Below are 21664 nucleotides of genomic sequence, written 5' to 3'. Positions count from 1 at the left end.
ACATTCATCGAAGTCCTGGATAATCTGGGACCTGCCCCAATGTCCTATGGCAAATCAGCTGAGAGGTTTTTGTTGGATTCCTAGGATCACATTTTCCAGGCCCAGCAGTAGACTCTTCTCCGTTGAAGGTTCTCATTTGTAGAGCTGACTTTGTCAAGTCGCCAGAGCCAAATTTTGTTGGCCTGAAGAGCATAGTACTAGGGCACGTCTCTACAGCCAGGCTTTTGGCTGAATGTATGAGATGAAGGTGAGTCCACTGAAGTCAAGTCCCGAGTAGCAGTTCAGTTGCCAGATTTGTGAGGTGGTGATTCAAGATTCATGCATGGTAAAGACTGTTAGGTGCCATGACAGAACATAGAATAAATCCATTTATACATCCATCATATAAAGCAAAGTTACTCCATATGGGTGTAAATGGTTAGAGGGCATTGAGGGGAAAATTAAGATCTGCTTTGGCTCCCAGGAATACCTGTATTTCCAATAGATCGCCTTCTCCCTTGTGAAGCTGTATTTAGCCCGTACGTTCATACTGTCGACATCCGATTGCAGATCGATGCCTTCCAGCATATGCAGCACTTTGTGCAGACAATGCAGCAACAAGCACAGCATGCCATCGCAACCGAAGACCAGCAGCACAAGCAGGAACTCCACAAACTCATGGCACGGTTAGTACGGTGTCCTTTGAGGTCCAGTGCCTGGTTATTGCCACCAGCACAGATTCTGAGGTTGCAGAATCCTTGCAGAAAATACATGAACAGTAATTCCACTTAGAATGGCAGGGCCGGCTCCAGCTTTTTTGCCGCCCCAAGCGGCGACGAGGGAGGGAAAAAAAAAAATAAAGCCGCAATCGGCGGCACTTGGGCGGCTGCTCTACCGTGCCGCTTCATTCTTCGGCGGCAATTTGGCGGCCGGTCCTTCCCTCCAAGAGGGACTGAGGGACCCGCCGCTGAAGATCCGGACGTGCCGTCCCTTTCCATTGGCCACCCCAAGCACCTGCTTCCTGCGCTGGTGCCTAGAGCCGGCCCTGTAGAATGGGGAGGGCCAGAGTTGTCTTCATTTTGCCGATAGAGGCCGGTTGTGTTATGTCACCTGCCTGTCCAGTGTGTAATTCCAGCAGCTAAGCCTTCTGCAAATTCAGAGGCTCTGCTGAATGACATTGGTTAATGACACTGAGACATCATTTAAGCAAGCTTGTGTTTGTCTCAGGCAGCTGGTTGTATTTTTCCTGCTGTGTGGCTGATTGATTGAAGAAGCCAGAGGTCCCAGCATGATTAATTCTTTGTTTTTGGGGGGTTCCAGTCAGCAGTAAAGAAACACTTCCACATGGCTGGCTCAGCCTGGCACATCCAGGCGTCTGGCAGCTCAGGCACTTGATGCAGCTGTGCTTCTGGCAACCGGGTGCCCAGCTTGAGGTAGCCTCTTAAAAAAATAGTGTTACGTTAAAAATACGTCTAGTAAAAATGCCAGTTTCCCTTCTGAGTTCTTGGGGCCTGGAGATTCTATCATTTCCTGTTCGAGTAAGAAACTGAATGATCAAAAGATGATGATGTTTTACTGCTGAACGGAACTTTAAAAAGGACCTTTGTTTTTTCTTAACTGTATATTCTTTCCAGAATGAGAGTTTTATAACCGCCATTCTCTTCCTACGCCACCTGTAATGATCTAGCTTGAAAGGCAAGTGCTGATGAGTTCAGCACTGAATTTTTCCTGTGTAACACTCATTGAAAATTGAAACCGATAGAAAGGACTGGGCTGCATTATTGCACTTAAAGCTTCCCGAGGGAACTAAGCATTAAACCTTTCAGTGCATCCCTCCTGTTGCAATGAACATATTTTATTTCCTGTCTTCGGGGCAGGAGTGAACAATGATTCTTGGCTCTGGCCAAGACTAGTCTCCATGCGCCCTAGCGACTGGTTTTCATAGCGCATTCCCTCAGGGCCTGTGGTGGTGGGTGGGTTATGTGATGCTTTTATCTGTGGCCACTCAGTACGTTATCCAGCACCTCATATAGTGACAGCGTCCCCTGTATTGTGATTTTCATATGAGGATTTCAGAACGTTTTATGAACATTAATTAAGCCTCCCGATGCCCTGTGGGACACTTATTATCCTCATCTTATAACTGGGTATACTGAGGCGCAGAGAGTTTGTGACTTGCCCAGAATCAAAGTAAGTTAGCAGCCGAGTTTAGAAACCGAACCTTTGGAGTCTTGACCCTCGTGAGCTACTTTAACTACAGAGTAGCTCTTCCCCATCTGTGTTTAAAGGTGGTTTATTGAATGGGTTTCCAGATCATTCTTTTCAGAGCTTGGACAAGAATTCTGCATTTTAAACCGACAGTCTGATTTCGTAATGCTTGTTCTGTTTTCGGGTGGTTAATTTTCCTGGCTTTTTCAGGTGTTTCCTGAAACTGGGCGAGTGGCAGCTTAATCTGCAAGGCATCAATGAGAGCACTATCCCCAAAGTCCTGCAGTACTACAGTGCCTCAACCGAGCACGACGGCAACTGGTACAAGGTAGCCGAGGAGAGAACTCAGTACTAAACCGTGGAGGCAATACAAGGAGTCCTGTATCCCAAAATACAACACAGCCTTGTGCGGCCCATATAACCTTCTGCCCTCTTAAACTAGGTTAGACACTGGTATATCACTGACCCCAGTGGAAGTGACCCTGCAGCTCAGGTCAAAATGCAACCGCTGATGTTTGCTGACCAGTGGAACAGGACTGCAGTTCAACCCATGCTGTCACATTTAAGATCTTCTCCCTTGTGGGTTAATTATGGCTGCTTAGATGAACGGGGGAAATTAATCTATGGGGAAGTGTTAAAACTTGCTCTACAACGTGTTGTAATTCTATAGGATTTCCACGGTGAAGCCAGAAGCTCCTTTGAGAACTAAAAGTGTTCCTACACATTTGAGACCAGATATCCCCTTGGGCAGCCTGCTCCTCACCATGTACCCTTCTGTGTCTCCCCCATTGTCTTCTCCTTATATTTCATTTCCTTTTGTCCTTCGACGAGCTAGATGGGAGGAGGGGGGGCTAATTTTATTTTGCTGCAGCAGGGATCCTTTAATCACTAGAAAGTAGGGCTGTGTAGAGGCTTCATCGTTCTTGGGATTCCTGTTGATATTCTGCTCCTCCATCGGCAGGCCTGGCACGCCTGGGCAGTGATGAACTTTGAGGCTGTGCTTCACTACAAACATCAAAACCAGGCCAGAGATGAGAAGAAGAAACTGCGTCATGCCAGTGGAGCCAGCATCACCAGCGCCAACACGGAGGGCAGCGGCAGCGACAGCGAGGCAGAGAGCACAGAGAACAGTCCCATTCCATCTCCTGTGCAAAAGAAAGTCACTGAGGTACGGCCCTCCCTGCCTGCTGGGGATGAGTGGCGCCGCTTGGTGGGTGAATTGATTCCAAGGCATATCATGTGACTTTCCTTTCTGAGAAGTCTCTAATGACACACATTATAGGAGGTATAATTTGAAGCAGAAAGTTTTAGTAGTTCTTAGTGTTTTATAATTTTTGCCCATAAATTGAAGTATAATTAGAACCCTAGCTGTTGTTGCACTGCAGGGGAGGTGGTGAGGAAAGAACAGGGGGTATCTATGTATTCTCTGCAAGGGTGGGAGGTAGGTATGGACTTAAGTATAGAGTACTGGGTGCTGGAGTATATGAATATGTCCTGTGGGAGTGAGGGCTAGAGACAGGGTTGGTGTGAATCATATGCATGCCTGTATATATTTTTCCCTCCCCTCTGCTCAGAATTCATGGGGGCAGCCTGCAGGCTGAGAGAGACATATTCAGCTTGCACTCCATTGCCTACCTCCTTCCCGCTGATACTACATCCTTCCCCTCAGATGCTTTTGTAGAACTAAGGCAGCTATTTTCATTCCCACAGGATTTGTCCAAGACCCTCTTGCTGTACACAGTCCCTGCTGTCCAGGGTTTCTTCCGCTCCATCTCTCTGTCTCGAGGCAACAATCTACAGGACACTCTCAGGTACTTAGTAAAGCACACACCAAACCACATCAAGCTGTTAGTGATGTACAGAACTCACTCACTTTAGGACTCCCTGTAACTCTCTTCATGTACAGCTAAACAAATCGAAGACTGAACAGTCAGTCCAAGCTTGCTTATAACCACATGTTCTTGGTTGTGGGGAAGAAGAGACTGCTGTAAGTTCTGAAAGCAAGACACTGGAATGTCCTGTTTTTCTTTCTTCAGGGTCCTTACTCTATGGTTTGACTATGGTCACTGGCCTGATGTCAATGAAGCTCTGGTTGAAGGGGTCAAGGCAATCCAAATAGACACCTGGCTGCAGGTAAGGAGTAGGAGGGGCTGGGGTAGATTCCACTTCTTACCTAGCCCTTTGGAATCTCAATGACTGTAATATCCCAAATGGCACCCGGCCAATGGAACCTCTGTACGTGACCTGATGAGAGCAGGGTACTCACAGTAGGAATTGTAAATCTTTTAATAAGCACCTTGGACAGACACTGGAGCAGCATGCCTGGATGCCTGTCTGATCTGATTAGTGCCAGAGAAGGAGAAAGGATGAGGGATTTTAAAGTTAGACATAACATGCAGTAATGGCAATGGGGTGTGAAACCCTGCTGTGCTACTCTTCTGTAATCCAGACCCTCAGTCCGTTTCAGGATGACTGTGTAGACTGCATTTCATACAAGAGGCTCCACTTTTTATTTGCTTGTTCAAGATGTGGGAGAAGCCTGCAACAGTTTGCACGGGGAGTATCATCCACCCCAGTGTGCAGGAATTAACATCTACCACAAGGGACTGGTTGCACATGATAGTCACATAGCTGTTCTGTACCTCTGAGATCACCATTTGGATCTCTGTATTCTCTGTCTAGTTGGTAGAATGCATGCTGGGATCTCTGGCTACTTTGCGGTGGACGAACGGAGCCTTTGAGGTCTCTGATGAGAGTGGTTGGACTGAACAGCTTGTGAACTATACATGCGAGTGTGACTGGGATCTTTATTTTCTCGCCTTTGCTATCAGGTGATCCCTCAGCTCATTGCAAGAATCGATACCCCTCGGCCTTTAGTGGGGCGCCTCATTCACCAGCTCCTCACAGATATTGGAAGATATCACCCGCAGGTAAGCTGTGGCCCTGAGGAAGATTCTCAATAGATTCTTGGTGAAGTAAAGCTTCCTTATTCTATTAGATGTCTATAATGAGAGTGACTATGGAGTGAGGGTCAGATGCTGGCACAGGACTGGTTATAGTTTATATCAGACAAGCTTTATTACTGCTATCTCACCTGAATAGTTTACTCATTCCCCTGAAAGATTTTTCCCCTCAGCCGCCTCACAGAAAAGATAGACACGAGGGGCAGATGAGACATGCAGCATTGAGCCCAGACAGAATTTAAAGTCCTCTCTGTCTGTTGGGACACCTGATGGTGAAAATTGATTCCTTAAATTTAACTCCATTAAGTAATTGTTATTAAACAGTAGCTGTTGCTAACACACTAGCTGCATTTCCTACCTTGGTGTAGAGAATCTGTCCTAGCATGCTGGGGAGAAGAATTTTCTTTCCTCTATCAGTTTGGCACCAGTTCATCACCACTGGAATTACCCTGCTATCTGATCAGTGAAAATCCAAGCATTTCAGATAGTGGGACTTTCTGATGGAAAAACAAATGTTTAATCCTTCAGTTATCCATTTCAATAAGTGAGTTACTTTTTCTGCTGCAAAATTGTCATTTCTTAGTAGAATAGTATTGAAGCAGGTTTGTCACCTGCTTTCTATGTGCTTGGACTTTATTTTGTTTTGTTTTACTCTTGTTAGTCTCTTGATCTATGCAGCCGCTGTTATGTGTGTGCAGTTATAAATTATTACTGTGTGATGTCTGTCATAGGCTTTGATCTACCCCTTGACTGTGGCCTCTAAGTCCACCACAACTGCACGCCACAATGCTGCCAATAAGATCCTGAAAAACATGTGTGAGCACAGTAACACTCTGGTACAGCAGGCAATGATGGTGAGTGGTGTGTGTGTGGTCAATAAAGAATCATTCCAGGGACTGATGCACCAGCCATATTAAGGTTTTTTGGTCTGTTCTTGTAGCAATATTCTCTCCCATGAAACCAAAGAAAAATGTTGATTTGTTGATTCTGAGTATGATTAATTCGTTGGGAAGGAATGATAGTGTTAGAGTACACAGTCTCCAGGAGACTTTCTAGTGTGATGGGACCATAAACTTTAAATATTGGGATTGTGATGTTTGTCACAGATGAACCTGGGGAGGTGAGGAGAATGGGGAAAGGGAATCATTAGCTCCATAAAGAGAAACATTAATTTAATGAGAAAGGGAAACAGTCTGACTTGTTTCTGGGGAAGGGGCCAGTTTATCTTGATTGCTAAATTCTTAATGAATAACTGAAAGACAGGAATATATTACCAGGCAAACTTCATGTGATTGCAAACATATTGGCAGGGGAGCAAATCAGTTTATAGTAGTCCAGTAGGGTACTCACAGGAGAAAGTTTATCAAGTAGAGGTTTGTGTGGCATCCTCTAGCCATCAGCAGGGAGTAGGTGAAACCATTCTCAAGGTGAAAGTAGTCTAGTACTTTTAAAACAACAAGGAGTCTGGTGGCACCTTAAAGACTAACAGATTTACTTTTAAGCCTCTCTGCGTCCATGCGATTTTTTCCCCCCATAGGAATTTATTATCTTCCCTATCCTAATCCAGGTGAGCGAAGAGCTGATCCGTGTAGCCATCCTCTGGCATGAGATGTGGCATGAAGGGCTGGAAGAAGCATCCCGTCTGTACTTTGGAGAGAGGAATGTGAAGGGAATGTTTGAGGTGCTGGAGCCACTCCATGCTATGATGGAGCGTGGGCCCCAGACTCTCAAGGAAACGTCTTTCAATCAGGTATCTGCTAGTGGAGTGCAGTCTGAGCTTCCTGTAGCCCCAAAAAATGAACACCCTGCCTCAAAAACATTCCCAGTACCTTTTATCAAGGTAGTAAAAAAGGCAATGGATTTTTTATTATTGAATGGAGGGCTGCTGTGTGTGGCGTGGTGTGTCTGTCTGTCTCTCTCTTTCTCCCTGTAACTCTAGTTTTTCATTGTGGAAGCTTGACAGAGTGACTGCTGTCCTGTACAATAAAGCCTACCTCCAAAGAGTCCCAATTCGAGGCCCCTGAGAGGAGTTTTGACCGTCTCACTGTTTGTTTGCATCCTTTCAGTTAGATAGAGGAGCATGTTGAGAATGAAGAGTGCTTCAGGGAGGGAACATGCTTCAAACCCAGTTCTAGACTCTGAAACAGAGGTGGGGGGTTATCCCACCAATTGAGCTAAGAGTGAGGCTCTTGAGATAGTTTACACTAGCTTCAAGCATCACTTATCCATGACACTTATTTCTGCGTTCTTGATCTTTGGGGACTCTAATTTTACCTGGGCATAATCTGATCAAACAAATGGCACTTGGAGTCTAGTGTATAACAGACATTATGTGGCCTTTGTAAAATATACCCACCAAAGCAGTCCATGAGAGTAAGTGCTTCCTCCTTTGAAGTAATTTCCTCTACCTCATGGTCACATTGCTTCATGGTCAGCATCAATGCTGTCACCAGTGCAGGTGATGGAGATGACTCCTCCCCTAGTCAGCATAGCAGCTTATTTGACCTTGTGACTGTTGCTTTAGCCCCACAGCTACACCATTAAAGGGTATTTCTGCCTTTTCTGGTTTCCTTTGGGGGTGAAATGTGTGTGGGGCAGCATTGTCTAATAGAGTCAACACAGCCAGAAATACCTGCGTTCTAATCTTGATCCTGCCACTGATTTGCCTTGTAACCTTGGGAACAGTTTGTGATTGGACAGGATTTTGAAATTACATAAATGAAGCTCTTTGTAAGTGATGAGTATTTGCTCCTCATTTGTTCCACTGTAGTAAGGGTTAATTTTTCTTCTTCCTCCCCAGGCATATGGCAGAGACTTAATGGAGGCTCAGGAATGGTGCAGGAAGTACATGAAATCAGGAAATGTCAAGGACCTCACCCAGGCCTGGGATCTCTATTACCATGTGTTCAGGCGGATCTCTAAGCAGCTGCCTCAGGTGGGGGGAGAGGTACAGTTCTGGGTCTTACAGTGTAAGCTGTCAAAACCCGTATGTGTTTATCCAAAATACTCAACACGGGTATTCCAGAAATACCTGCTGCTGGCTTGCACCTTATGCGGTGCTTTTTGCAAGTAACTGAAGTACTGATGGTTGACTGTGAACTGTTCTATGCCCTCCATAAAATCAACTCTTTTAATATTTCAATGGTATTAAATAGACACATAGAAGTATATAAAACTCTGGTTCTGTTTGTTTGTTTCTTGCTGGCAGCTTACTTCCTTAGAACTACAGTATGTGTCACCAAAACTCCTCATGTGCCGGGATTTGGAATTAGCGGTGCCAGGAACATATGATCCCAACCAGCCAATCATCCGCATTCAATCCATTGCACCATCGCTGCAGGTCATCACGTCCAAGCAGAGGCCCAGGAAATTGACATTAATGGGTGAGAAATGCAAGCTGAGTTTAGCTCCGACTGTATACTTTTTCAGGAAAGTCTTCACTATAGTCCCTTTAGAAAGCAGATTTTTCAGTTTCTGTAAATGATTTTCAGGACAGGCCAGCTGCTCAGATTGCCCTACTTTCCTATTCCTGGAAATATCAACATGTACTCTCTCCCTAGCTCCTCATCAAGAAGCAAGCATGGAACTGGAGGATAAGGGAAATACTTGTATAGAGTGTTTTGCATCCCAGCGTGCTTCAGCTACATAGCTAAAGTAACACTGACCCGTAGCCATCTTTGGGATGGAGGCTGTCAGCCAACTGGCCCATGGCATGCTACGCAATAGTGGAAAGGAATGGAAATTATATAATCAGCATAATATCTTCGATTTTATGTTCAGAACAAACAAGCCGTTGGATTTTTATGTTCTGTCTGAAAAAACATTTAGTAAAATGCATTGTATTCAACTCCTTTAACCCAGCAGAGTGAAAGGCTATATCGACTTTGACAGGAGTCAAACCCATGGCTGCAGGGAGTAATGTTATACGGCTAATGTTTAGGCCACCAGTTTGTTCCTTTGGCTACACACAGTTTGGAAGAGCAAAAGGAACTAAAGGAAGAGGGGTATGCAGACCAAGAAAGCGGGTGGAGGACTGGAGTAGGATTAGATTTACGGTGTATATGAAGGCCTGAATACAGTGACGGGGAGCTTGAGAGTGAGTGAGTGTGGAGAGAGATGCCAAAGGTGACAACATAATTCACAACTGCAAGAAAGCAGTAGAGCTTTTGTGCATTTTGTCATGTCAGTGTCCTATTGTCTTATTTATCTTAGTATTGCATCTCCTTCTGAAGGGTGGAGTCTTGGTGACCTTTTTTTAATGAATACCAACCATTTATTCAAGAAATCAGGACTTGTTTTGTTGCATTATTCCTTAACAAGTGAATTTCCGCCCTCAGAAAGAAGTGTATAAAATATATCTATCCAACATTCTGAATCTTGCTGTCATTCTGTCCGTTTAAATGTGATTCAGACTTCATCTGATTGTTCAAGTAAGATATTGCACTCCACCTCACCACGCCCCATATCTTCTCTTACAGGAAGCAATGGGCATGAGTTTGTATTCCTTCTGAAGGGCCATGAGGACCTTCGGCAGGATGAAAGAGTGATGCAGCTCTTTGGACTAGTCAACACTCTGCTGGCCAATGACCCGACATCTCTGCGTAAAAACCTCAGGTATTTGGAGCAAATATAGGATCTTCTAATGCATTAATGCCGATGCACCTAACGCCACTACACTTTCTGCTAGCTGATGAAGAAATGGAAAATCCAGTAACACAGAACACAAAATGCAACATCTATGTAACTCATAGCTGGAGATAATGTACGTCAAAAGGAGGAGGGGCTTTTTTATGTTTTTTTGTTTTAAATAAAACCCTTTCGTTGGAGTTTCTTCATCTTCAAGATGATTGCAATTCAAGGCATTTCTGTTATTGGCTCTGGAGCCTAAGAGCATTAATAATCTTGCAGGCTTACTAGAGTCCAGTGACGGTTTTGTTGATATTGTAATGTAGTTTATAATCCTACTTTGGAAGGTACATATAATCTTGTGAAATGGTGGATTCTTGACAAGAAGATTTTAAAATAGCCACTGCATACTCACACTGGTGCTCAATTTAAGTAGCCACTGACTGTAGTTCTGCACCCTTGTGTTTCACATGTGAGCACATATCAAGCAGAATGCCATCTGCAATTAATTGAATGTTGTGAGTCACTTACCCCAAAGTTTCAGAAAGCGAGCTCTCAATGAACTTAACATAAACTGCTTAAAATAATTCTTAAGAGTAAACAGTAGTACTCTTATCAAGAAGTGTCCTCCAGTTAATTTGAAAAAAGGCTGGGTGATAAAGTAATGAATTGGATACATCACATTCCCCAGATTTAGGTGGTGGGTTGCTCTAGACCGGTAGATTTTGAACATCATGAAAATACACCAATTCCTAATGTCCAGCAATTTGAACTGTGATTTTTTATTTTTTTCCCTCTCTCTCTCCCTAGCATCCAGAGATACGCGGTTATTCCACTGTCTACAAACTCTGGCCTGATTGGCTGGGTTCCCCACTGTGACACTCTGCACGCGCTCATCCGAGACTACAGGGAAAAGAAAAAGATCCTTCTCAATATCGAACATCGCATCATGCTGCGGGTAAAGGGCGGGACTGGCACACAATTCGCTGTTCTGTTCGATCTCCAATAGCCCTCTGAGTTCCCATTTATTTACCTGTCTTTTGATCCCTTTTCGTATTAAAATTACTTTAATAACTGTGCACGAATATAAAATAAAAATGCTAGAATATTCCAAAGCACTCATAAATTAGTGATAGGCTGTGGAGTTATTCACCTCTCACTTGCCATGTTGATAGTGACCACAAGTTCTTACCATCTTACAGCTAAAATGAGGTTGGTAGAGATCAGTCTGGTTCCTAGCAGATTTGTCCATATCACAAAGAGTGCCACTGCAGCTGATATTCACTAGCATAAGCAGAGCCCCAAATTTTAATGAGCTATGAAAATTGCACATTGGTGGGGGAAGTAGAGGGAAGCTTGTACTACTGGTTCTGTCAGTAAACAGAGTGGGGATCAGAACCCAGAAGACTTAATCTTTCTCCAGAACTCAAATTCTCTCTCAGCTCTTTTTTAACAATAAAAGTAGCTGTTGGAATGTTTGTGGCCACACCGTGGGGTATTGCATTTCAAATGAGTTCTTTTGGCTGAGTTTGCTGAAAATGAATTGGTTTGTGCTGCAGAGCAATTAATGGTAATTTAATCATTTTCTCATTGTTTTACTCTGTAAACTAGTAGAGATTGACACATTCCTCATATTGCAGCTGTTTCAGAATTGTTATGAAAAACTTGGTGACTGCTGAACAACATTTCTCTCTTTTAGATGGCTCCAGACTACGACCACCTGACTTTGATGCAGAAGGTGGAGGTGTTTGAACACGCTGTCAATAATACTGCTGGTGATGATCTTGCCAAACTGCTGTGGCTAAAAAGTCCCAGCTCTGAGGTACATTCACTTTCAGTCACTACTAATGACTCTTGCAGACAGCTAAATATGTTGTCCTCTCTGTGAACGGAGTGTTCGCAGCATGTAAATACATGTCTTTGTTTATAGGTACACAACTGAATGAAGATTATTCCCTTGATCCCCAAGAGCAGCATATGATATATTTTGTATGATGATGATAAAGAATTCATGGATGAAAGACTAAGATTTAATTTACTGTTAGGGTACGTCTATACTTACCTCCGGGTCCGGCGGTAAGCAATCGATCTTCTGGGATCGATCCCGGAAGTGCTCGCCGTCGACGCCGGTACTCCTGCTCGGCGAGAGGAGTACGCGGAGTCGACGGGGGAGCCTGCCTGCCGCGTGTGGACCCGCGGTAAGTTCGAACTAAGATAGTTCGACTTCAGCTACATGAATAACGTAGCTGAAGTTGCGTGTCTTAGTTCGAAGTGGGGGGTTACTGTGGACCAGCCCTTAGAGAAATTAAAATGGTGAAATGTAAACTGAATTAGCATAATTAACCAGCTTCAGTGCCTGTGCCTTGTATGCATTTTCTGAATTTGTTTGAGGCACACCCAGTTTAATCAGAACTGTTTCATTTCATCTCTTATTTTTCAGGTGTGGTTTGACAGAAGAACTAATTACACCCGCTCACTAGCTGTGATGTCAATGGTTGGGTACATTTTGGGCCTTGGGGACAGGTAAGTGAAATTGGAATATTTTCTTTGAAATAAGTGTCGCTAACGAGGATTTATAGATTCCATTCTGAAATAGTTGTCATGCTCCCATCAGCTCATTCCCTGGCTATTCTCTTGTGATAACTACTTTCATCTTGGCTATTCCAAACTCCAAATGATCTCATCTTTCAGGGCCTGCCACTACTCCCATTAAGGTCAGTGCTCCAGGATCAAGCCCTAGGGTTTGTATGTCTCTTGAGTGCATGACATGAGTGTCTTCTCTTTCGAGAGGCAGTGTGGTTAGAGGAATAAACACAAAACTAAGGAGCTGAGAGTTCTAATTCCAGACCTATCACTCACTCACTGAGTGGCCTTGAATAAATCACTTAACCTGGTACCCCATCTGTCAAAAAGAGAGAACCTCCCAGTGTTGTTACTCTGGGAGGATAAATGACTGTTTGTGCAGTGCTTGGTAGATAGCGAGCATTCATACTGACAGCACTCAATATTTCCTTTCTAAAGAGGTAACCTAAGTGTATCTTGTATCACAACTGCTACAGGAGGTGTAGCTCACTGCTGCCATCACAACTTTCACACAGCATCAGTCTAGTGTGCCTCTTTCCCTTGGGGCATCTTATCTGGGTAAAAAACAGGTGCTTGATATTAATGGGTTTTAGTGAGGTCTTTAATACAGTTTCCTTTGTGTCACTTAATTCTGATTTTCTTGTCCATAAATATTACCTAGGAAGTATATGATTAAATATGTATGTAGATAATATTTAAAACATATATTATTTTCCTCATACTAGTCTGCTGTTCAAATGCATATTGGTGTGTCACTTAAATATGTGTGTCAATGGACCAGTCAAAGATGGTCTAAACTTTTGATTTAGTATGTGGATTACTGTCCCAGTAGGCCCTAATAACTCCTTTGAAAATCCATCTGAAACCAGTATTTTTATACTAGAGGTCTGTAACATAACAACTAAACCTTTCTGCAACATTTTTGTAATCATTTGCTCTCGAGCTTAGAACTTTTGATAATTAAGTTATAAGCCTATGAAACTTGGGGGTTAAAATAAAAACTGGAATACAACAGCATGAAAGACAGTACTGTAATACCCAGCATCTTCCTAGTCTAAGATTGCCTCTGATAACAGCCTGATTTCCTCTCTTTACTTGCAATATGCTCGTTAAATTTCTCTAAGCTGTAAAAATGTAAAGTCATTATAAAATTAGTGGAATATCAACCCTAAATATAAAAGAAATATAACCAAAATGTGCATATCCAAAAATATAGTGATGCGTCTGATCTAATAGGACATTTCTCTTCAAAAACAAGAGGATTTCTAACTCCTGAGTTGTAATTACAGAATCTAATCACACCAGGATGGAAGTGCTTCAGGAAAGCTATTTATCATGAGATAACTTCCCGATCAGAGGTCTCCAATCATTGGCTGTCTTCTGACTTGCAAAGATAAATGTCCTCCTAGACAAAAGCCATGACTTACTTTTGATACATTTTTCTATAACTCTCTAATCATCTGTCACTCTGGCTTCTCTCCTGTTCCTTCCACAAAGACACCCTTCCAACCTGATGCTAGACAGACTGAGTGGAAAGATCCTGCATATTGACTTTGGGGACTGTTTTGAGGTGAGCTTTTGTACTAAAAATGTGTTGTTTTTAAAAAAAAAAAAAGTGTTTATTTTTATATTTCAGAAATATCCTGTTATCCAGTACAGCAAAGGCAGAACTAGGATCCAGGAACTCCTGAGTTCTTATTTTAGCTCTGACACTGACTTGCAGTGTGGTCTTGTGGCATGTCACTTAACTACTTTGTGCCTCACTTTACCTGTCAGTAAAATGGAGAAAATGCACACCTACCTCACCGGAATGTTGAGATTAGTTATACAGTTGTTTTACAAACATTGAGTGCTAAATATCAGTAGTGGTTTTCACATAAATCCTTACACCAATTTGTGATTGTAATATGGAGTACATTACTCTATACCAACAGCACGGGCACAGACTCTTAGTTTGATTCTTACATTCCTTATCTAGTCATGTTTACAGCTTCCCTCAAAAAAAAATTCCAATAACTAGAGAATCATAGAAAAGTAGGGCTGGAAGAGACCTTGAGAAGTCATCAAGTCCAGCCCCCTGCACAGAGACAGGACCAAATAAACCTAGACCATACCTGACAGGTATTTGTCCAACCTGTTCTTAGAAACCTCCAAAGATTGGGATTCCACAACCTCCCTTGGAAGCCTATTCTAGCACTAACTTCCCTTATGGCTAGAAAGTTTTTCCTAATAGCTAACCTAAATCTCCCTGGTGGCAGATTAAGCCCATTAACTTCTTGTCCTACCTTCAGATAATATGGAGAACAATTGATCACAGTCCTCTTTATAACAACCCTTAACATATTTGAAGACAATCAGGTCCCCCTCAGTTGTCTTTTCTCAAGACTAAACATAGCCGTTTTTTTTTAATCTTTCCTCATAGGTCAGGCTTTCTAAACCTTTTATCGTTTTGGTTCCTCTCCACACATTTCTTTCCTTTTTTATAACCACAACATTCAGAGTTATATCAGGCAAGCCAGTCCCTTACTTATTAACAAACTGCTTTTTCAAGGAAGAGGAGAAGGAAATATCTGCAAAGTTAGTGTATTAGTTAACTGATTCTCTTCTATTGTGTATTCAGGTTGCAATGACAAGAGAGAAGTTTCCTGAGAAGATTCCATTTAGACTTACAAGGATGTTGACAAATGCTATGGAGGTAGGTGGGAGTTAGCAGCCACCTTTCTAATAGGACAGAAAGGGGACTGTTCCTAAGAAGATGTCAGCGGTTCCCCAGCTATCCCTGTGTGTTCTACTGTAGTGGAATCTCCCCAATTCCATAAAGAGCCGAGGTGCTAATATTTCAGCTGCATTTTCCTTTAAATAAATTTCCCATGTGACCTTTACAATATGTTAAATATGAAAACAACTCTTCATTGATTAAAAGGAAACACGGTCCTATAATTTCCCAGGCCTCTCCATATTTCCTCAGCCCAAATATTGGCCATGAACCAAACACAGTCCAGTAGCACAGGGCTTCAAGATGAGTGTCACCTGGACCTCATTTCCATGTCACCAGCAGGCAGTAAATCAGAATATTGGGGCCTCTTAAACTTGTAATGAACCTGTATCTTCTGTTAAATGGAACACAATGTAAGGGGATTCTGGTCAAGATACAGGCATGTCCTGCCATGGGAATGATGAGGGCTGGAGTCAGAAGGTAAAAGGAGCACCACCGTTGATTCAGTTCTTTCTGTTCTGAAGGTGACTGGCCTGGATGGTAACTACAGAATCACCTGTCACACTGTGATGGAAGTCCTGCGAGAACATAAAGACAGTGTCATGGCTGTGCTAGAGGCCTTTGTCTATGACCCCTTACTGAACTGGAGGCTGATGGACAGTAAGTTATTTGGGGAAACAGTGAGAGCAGGGGAGAGAAGTAAATCAGAGTAAACTGTATAAATGTAAGACATTCAGGAGCACAAAATCAAATGTCTTCAAACTCAGGCCTTGGTGGTTTAAATCTGCAGTCTATGCACACACAGTAATGTTAACAGGACTGTGTTCAAGAGTCCTAAAATAAAGAAACACAGAGATGAAATCCCATTTGCCCTTAAAGGGAGAGGTGAAACTAAATTAAAAACAAAATTACTGGAGTGCTTTTGAATTATTTGTCATCTTTATTTTGAAAAGCCACACACACATTATCTGCCTGAAGCGACAGGACACTTAACCCTGTGTCATTCAGAGGAAGTCTGATTCAGTTTGAGAAGCTGATATTTCCAAAGTCTATAGTTCAAAGATAAAAACACTTAAGCATTTTATTTTCTTTGCAGCAAATACAAAAGGCAATAAACGATCACGAACAAGGACAGACTCCTATTCAGCTAGTCAGTCAGTAGGTGTGTATAACGTTTTATTGTATTTAATTTAATTCATTTGGGTCATTTTTAATTGGAGCGTAATTTTGAAAAATATTTTTCGAGACTTTTTCTTTTTCAAAAGCACAATGGAAAAAGCTACTTCAGCTTGAATAGCAGCCACGGCTTTGTAGTCATATTCACATTGTAATGTGGCATCAGGATTTTTGTGGAGTACCTAAAAGTTGGTGCAACCCACAGAGTAATTATGACCTCTGATATGTACTGTACTTGCTCGGTTTTGCATAGTAATGCTGCAGTAAGCTCAGTAAAGTTTCACATAGCAACATAGTGGTAAATATGTTACACAAAATCCTAGCAGCTGGTTGCTAATGGACTTATAGGAGAAATGTCAAAGGAAAGCATTTACTACAATGTTTAATACTAGGGTTTCAATAACTTCAGTTACTTGGCTACTATTTTAAGTTAATTGTGCGTCTTTTTAAAATATCTTTCATCTAGCAAAATGTACTGAAGGGTCCTTTAAGGTTAACTGCGGCTTTCAGCACATAAACATACAAAGTATGTTTCAATTTTGAGTTATAATCCCTTTAATCAGAGCAATGGGGGCATTCAGCACACTTAGCCACAATTTAGTAAGCTTCTCAAAACAAGGTTTTTCGCCTTCCTCTGCAGCATGGGGCAGGGGTCACTTGCTGGAGGATTCTCTGCGACTTGAAGTCTTTAAATCATGATTTGGGGACTTCAACAGCTGAGTCAAGGGAGAGAATTATTCCAGGAGTGGGTGGGTCAGCTTTTGTGGCCTGCATCATGCGGGAGGTCAGACTAGATGATCATAATGGTCCCTTCTGACCTTAAAGTCTAGGAGTCTAAGTCAGTCAATCGAAGTCACCAGTAAGACTGCGGGGGAGGGAGGGTTCTTGGTAAATGCTATATAGAATATGATATTCAAAGCTTCATGCAATACTGAAGTACATTGGCCAATTTAATGCTCCATTTCCTTGTGTCAGTTTTAATGACAACGTAAACATTTTAGCATAGTCCTAAAAAGGCATTTTGCTCAACATGTTATATTTAATCTCATGATGCTCCTAGCTCTCATTCAAACACACATACATCAACAAGTGCTTTAAATAAATTCACTTGCATGTTGGGAAATGAAGAATTTATTTTCTGTAATCTTAGATGCTGTTGGAGAACTTTTCTTTTGTATAGACTAGATCAGTTGAAGTTCTGTTTTCTGCAAATGTTGTAGCAGTGACCAGGCATTAAAAAAAAAAAAAAGGTGAAAAGTGCAGTTGCCCATCACATAACTTCATGGTGGTAAGAACTGCATGTAAACCAGAAGTTTACACAACATACTTGAGCTTGAGTGTAAGGGTTTTTTGAGCTACAAACTGAACCTTAAAAAATATTACTTTATCTGCCTTTTGGCTTCATATTTATACTGCCATAATTTCCTTTAAAATCGAAGTTTTTACACTGTTGAAAGTGCTGTGCAGGAGAATCTCCTGAAAAGCAAACAAATGCCAATCTTCTTTGTATTTGATGATTGTATTGATATTCTCCCCTCTCTCATTAGAAATGTTGGATAATGTGGAGCTGGGTGAGACAGCCCATAAGAAAACTGGGACCACAGTGCCTGAATCCATCCATTCCTTCAGTAAGTTCCTGTGCAAACCTCATACATTTTACATTATGGGCAACTAGTTCATAAATCAGCACCTTCAGCGCTCTACAGATGACAGCTATCCAAGATGGGGCAAAAAGGGGTTCTCTGTCAGCATAGATAAGAACTTGTAACTGTCTGCTCTCTTCTCTAATTAAACCCAGTAGCTTACAGCGGTTTGTGTGTCAACTGTTCATGGCAAAAAAGTAACTGCATCACAGATTGTTTTGATCATTGTTGTGCAAATAAAGTCTAAACGTTGTTTTCACTTCTGTCTTCTAGTAGGGGATGGGTTAGTGAAGCCAGAGGCTCTCAATAAGAAGGCTATTCAAATTATTAACAGGGTTCGAGATAAACTCACTGGTAAGTGTATACTTTCTAAAATAAAACATTGTAAAAGTAATACAGACATTAGAATTATGTTCAGGTTTAAGAGCTTGCCTGGCACTATCATATTTCAGTTTTGTGCTAGTTCTTCATAAATTTTATTTCAGATTATCCTGTTTCTTAATTGGGCAGAGCCATTTAATATATTTGGGCTTTGTAATTTGTATTCTGGAAGGCAATCTTACTTGGAAAATGTAGAGGTAATTTTAATTAATGTGTATCAGATCTGACCAGTTCATCTTTTAGGTGATGATTCTAAATCAAATCTCCAGCAACCGGCTTTCCTTTTACTGGCTTTGCAACTGGAAAAATTTAGATGTGACATTTTAGACTCTTAATGATGTATATAAGAACCACTAGAATTAGGTACTTAATGTAGCTAGGCAGTGGATTCCTTCTACTAGGAATTTTTAATAAGTACATTACTTTTGTCTGTTTGAAGGAGAGGGTGGGGATAGAGAAGATGCTGATGGGTCATCGAAAACACTTGTGTTCTAAAGGGTTCAAAATAGACACAATGTGGCTTTTGAGGTTTTGTCTTTGAACAGTTCTATGCCAAATATATATTATAAGAGGACAGAAAGTCATCTTCACATTGCTCCACAACTTGCCAACCAAACCAAACTATGTAATTTGGCTTACGGCCTTCCTTAATGTTTCTTTCACTTTAATTGTAAAGGTCGAGACTTCTCTCATGATGAAACTCTGGATGTACCCACACAAGTAGAATTGCTTATTAAGCAAGCTACTTCCCATGAGAATCTCTGCCAGTGCTACATTGGATGGTGAGTTTGTCTTTAAACTAGCCTTCCAAATGGAGAACAGTCAAGTAAAATATCATTACTCTTATCTCCGTAATCATGCTGAGGATGGCTGAGTAGACATTGTGTCTAAGCTTGTAAACTTTTGTGACCATTTTGTTAGGTTACCTTAGGCAATCTGTTATAAATAGAAAAGGGGATTATTTAAATCAACTCAGAGGTTATACGCATTTGAAATAAGATGTTCCAATTGTATGTATATCACCAATTGCTAGTTATGGTAGGGAAATTCCATACTCTAATGTCAACAAGTACACTTTTATAATGCCTTCATCTTTCTTAGATTTCTTAACTGTAGGTTGTATTCGAGGAACCAGAGGATTTGGGGGGTTTCAGACATTAGGAGTGTTGATCAGGGATCAAGAAGTAGGCTCAGGCATGGGTCTTTTCCATCCTCAGTGTCCTTGTGATTCTAGAAAGGCTTCTGCACATTAGGAGACCTCAGTCCTTCTTAACATAGTCTGTTTTTATGAAGCGATGGGTAAGACTGGGCTATTAAAGTATGCTTTTGCCATCTTTAGGTGTCCTTTTTGGTAACAGAAGATTCCAGAGTATCCACAGCCTTTATTGGAGGCTTTTGCGCTCCAGATATATTCTTCTACAAACTGAAATCTTGGACTGAAATACAGCCTGTCAAATATTTTGAAATGTAAATTAAGAGTTATTGTATATTAAAAGTTGGTTTAAGCCAATTCATAGCTGCTGTTGAAAAACACAAGTTGTCTGAAACATAAGACTTGATTTGGGTTTCCAGAACAATGAAGACTGACTAGACCACAAATATATGGTTCACTTGGTCTTTGGGGAACTGGTGACCCATTACAAATAACACAATACGGGTTTTGACTTAACTTACAATGTAACTATACTAAAATATTTGCAGATGAATCATTGCCCTGGTCAGTCCTGTTGGTGTGGCTGCAGTGAACTCAGTGCACTCATGCAAGAATCCTCATTTAAGTGTGGGGACAGAGTTGGAGGGTAGAGAGCAAGAGGAAAGAAGCAGAGTTTTTCTGTCTGTATTACCCCATTATCTCTCCTATCCCAAAACTCTGTACACTCACCCAAAATCAGAGGGAGGGGATTGTAGTTGAAAGGTTTGTGTCTGACCCCAGTGGTGATGTAACCAGCACATTTCAGACTAGATCTGGATATAGGGGTAGATCCAGGATCGAAGACTCTGAGCCAGTCAAAGCAGGGTGGCTCAAAGAGAGTTGATCTATGGCAAGGAGGATGCAAAGTAAACTCAGAATACCACTTGCGAGCTTCCCACACTGGCAGACTAAAGAGCAGTATTGGGAATTAGGGAAAACTGAATACTCAGCACAAAAAGCAGAAGGGAGGAGAACTGATCATACCTGGAAATGGAGAATAATGGATATTAAACATGAGGGTGAAGGTAAATAAAGTTATGATTTATTAATAAAACAAAATGCACAAAATACAAAGCGTAGCCATGTTTAGATGCCATGTTGTATTTGAATATTTTTGTGCCAATAAATTACACCAAAATGTGTAAAAAGATTTTGACTGGATTCATATTTATTCCAAAGCACTCCTTATGGGGAACAGAATTGAGGCACAGCAGCATCACACTAGCACAGCAGAACTATGGGTTGGGACCCCAAAGTGGGTCACAAACCCTTTTTAATGGACTTGCTGGGGCCAAACCCCGAGACCCACTGCCTCGGGCCAAAGCCTAAGGACTTCACCCCTGGGTGGCAGGGCTCAGGTTACAGGCGTCCTGTCTGGGGCTGAAGCCCTTGGGCTTCGTCTTTGGCCTACCCATCCGGGCAGTGGGGCTCAGGATTTGGGGTTGTGTAGTAACCTTTCATTGTCCAAAGGGGGTCACAGTGCAATGAAGTTTAAGAACCCCTGGCAGAAACCCACAGAAGGCACAAACACCGTTGGTAGTGGATTGGATCTCTCTAAGAAACTTGTGTTTTTTTTTGTTATGGGTTTGACTGTCTTCTCCTATACCAGTCCAGATGGCTGGCTATAGCTCCTTCATGACAGCAGGTGGAGAAAAACAGTCAAGATTGACTACCTGTATCAAAGGAGTTTGCCCGTTCATAAATCTTTTTGTTTTAGTTTCCAGCAATTGCAACTATATCCTTAAGTGGGCTGCAATTTGGTAAGAACATGAACTTTCTTTATTCCAGTTTTTTGGGCATTTTTCTTCTCTTAGCACAAGAAACTGATTCTGTGAGACTGAAGAAATAGAATTTTAATCTGATCGCTGTGGTGTGTATTTGGAGGGATGATGGTTTAGATGATGTCTCTTCCCATCAAATGTTTTGTATTGATATAGATTCAAAGATGTTACGGTTAGAAGGGCCCATTATAATTTTGCCTCCTGTATAACACAGGCCATGGAAACATATAGGAAATCCAAAGTGTCTGGACAGGGATAGAGGGGAAAAAAGGTTTTACCTGTTTTGATTTTGATTATTCCTGCTTTGAAATAATCAACTCCCCCAGACTGTATACTGGTGGAGGAATGTCAGCGGTAAAAACTTGAGCTGTAGTCTCCATCTGCTGGCAGATTGAAATTTATGCCACAAATCTCTG

The 21664-nt window shown here is 41.8% G+C and overlaps 1 protein-coding gene across 10 annotated transcripts in view; it reads left to right on the top strand.

Moving 5' to 3' along the window:
• The window catches only part of MTOR (mechanistic target of rapamycin kinase), a 104349-nt gene extending 83732 nt beyond the window's left edge, over positions 1–20617 (top strand). For 4 of the 10 annotated variants that reach the window (XM_008167234.4, XM_065574956.1, XM_042852915.2 and 1 more), the window contains 22 exons: positions 550–665; positions 2398–2515; positions 3149–3355; positions 3898–3998; positions 4224–4320; positions 5019–5117; positions 5882–6004; positions 6718–6900; positions 7951–8085; positions 8359–8533; positions 9629–9764; positions 10587–10734; positions 11476–11598; positions 12217–12299; positions 13857–13929; positions 14980–15054; positions 15600–15735; positions 16172–16237; positions 17799–17879; positions 18168–18248; positions 18952–19057; positions 19615–20617. In XM_008167234.4, the coding sequence (XP_008165456.1) occupies positions 550–665; positions 2398–2515; positions 3149–3355; positions 3898–3998; positions 4224–4320; positions 5019–5117; positions 5882–6004; positions 6718–6900; positions 7951–8085; positions 8359–8533; positions 9629–9764; positions 10587–10734; positions 11476–11598; positions 12217–12299; positions 13857–13929; positions 14980–15054; positions 15600–15735; positions 16172–16237; positions 17799–17879; positions 18168–18248; positions 18952–19057; positions 19615–19630 (2478 nt within the window). In that variant the 3' untranslated portion in view covers positions 19631–20617. Of the gene's footprint in view, positions 1–549; positions 666–2397; positions 2516–3148; positions 3356–3897; positions 3999–4223; positions 4321–5018; positions 5118–5881; positions 6005–6717; positions 6901–7950; positions 8098–8358; positions 8534–9628; positions 9765–10586; positions 10735–11475; positions 11599–12216; positions 12300–13856; positions 13930–14979; positions 15055–15599; positions 15736–16171; positions 16238–17798; positions 17880–18167; positions 18249–18951; positions 19058–19614 lie in introns of all 10 variants that reach the window. The other 6 variants (XM_008167233.4, XM_008167231.4, XM_024104320.3 and 3 more) reach the window with 3 other exon arrangements.
• The last annotated feature ends 1047 nt before the right edge of the window (positions 20618–21664 follow it).

The sequence above is a fragment of the Chrysemys picta genome, chromosome 21, assembly GCF_011386835.1.
Source record: "Chrysemys picta bellii isolate R12L10 chromosome 21, ASM1138683v2, whole genome shotgun sequence".
Lineage (NCBI taxonomy): Eukaryota > Metazoa > Chordata > Testudines > Emydidae > Chrysemys > Chrysemys picta.
The sequence above is the reverse complement of the archived record's forward strand: the minus strand, read 5'-3'. Positions and strand labels throughout refer to the sequence as shown.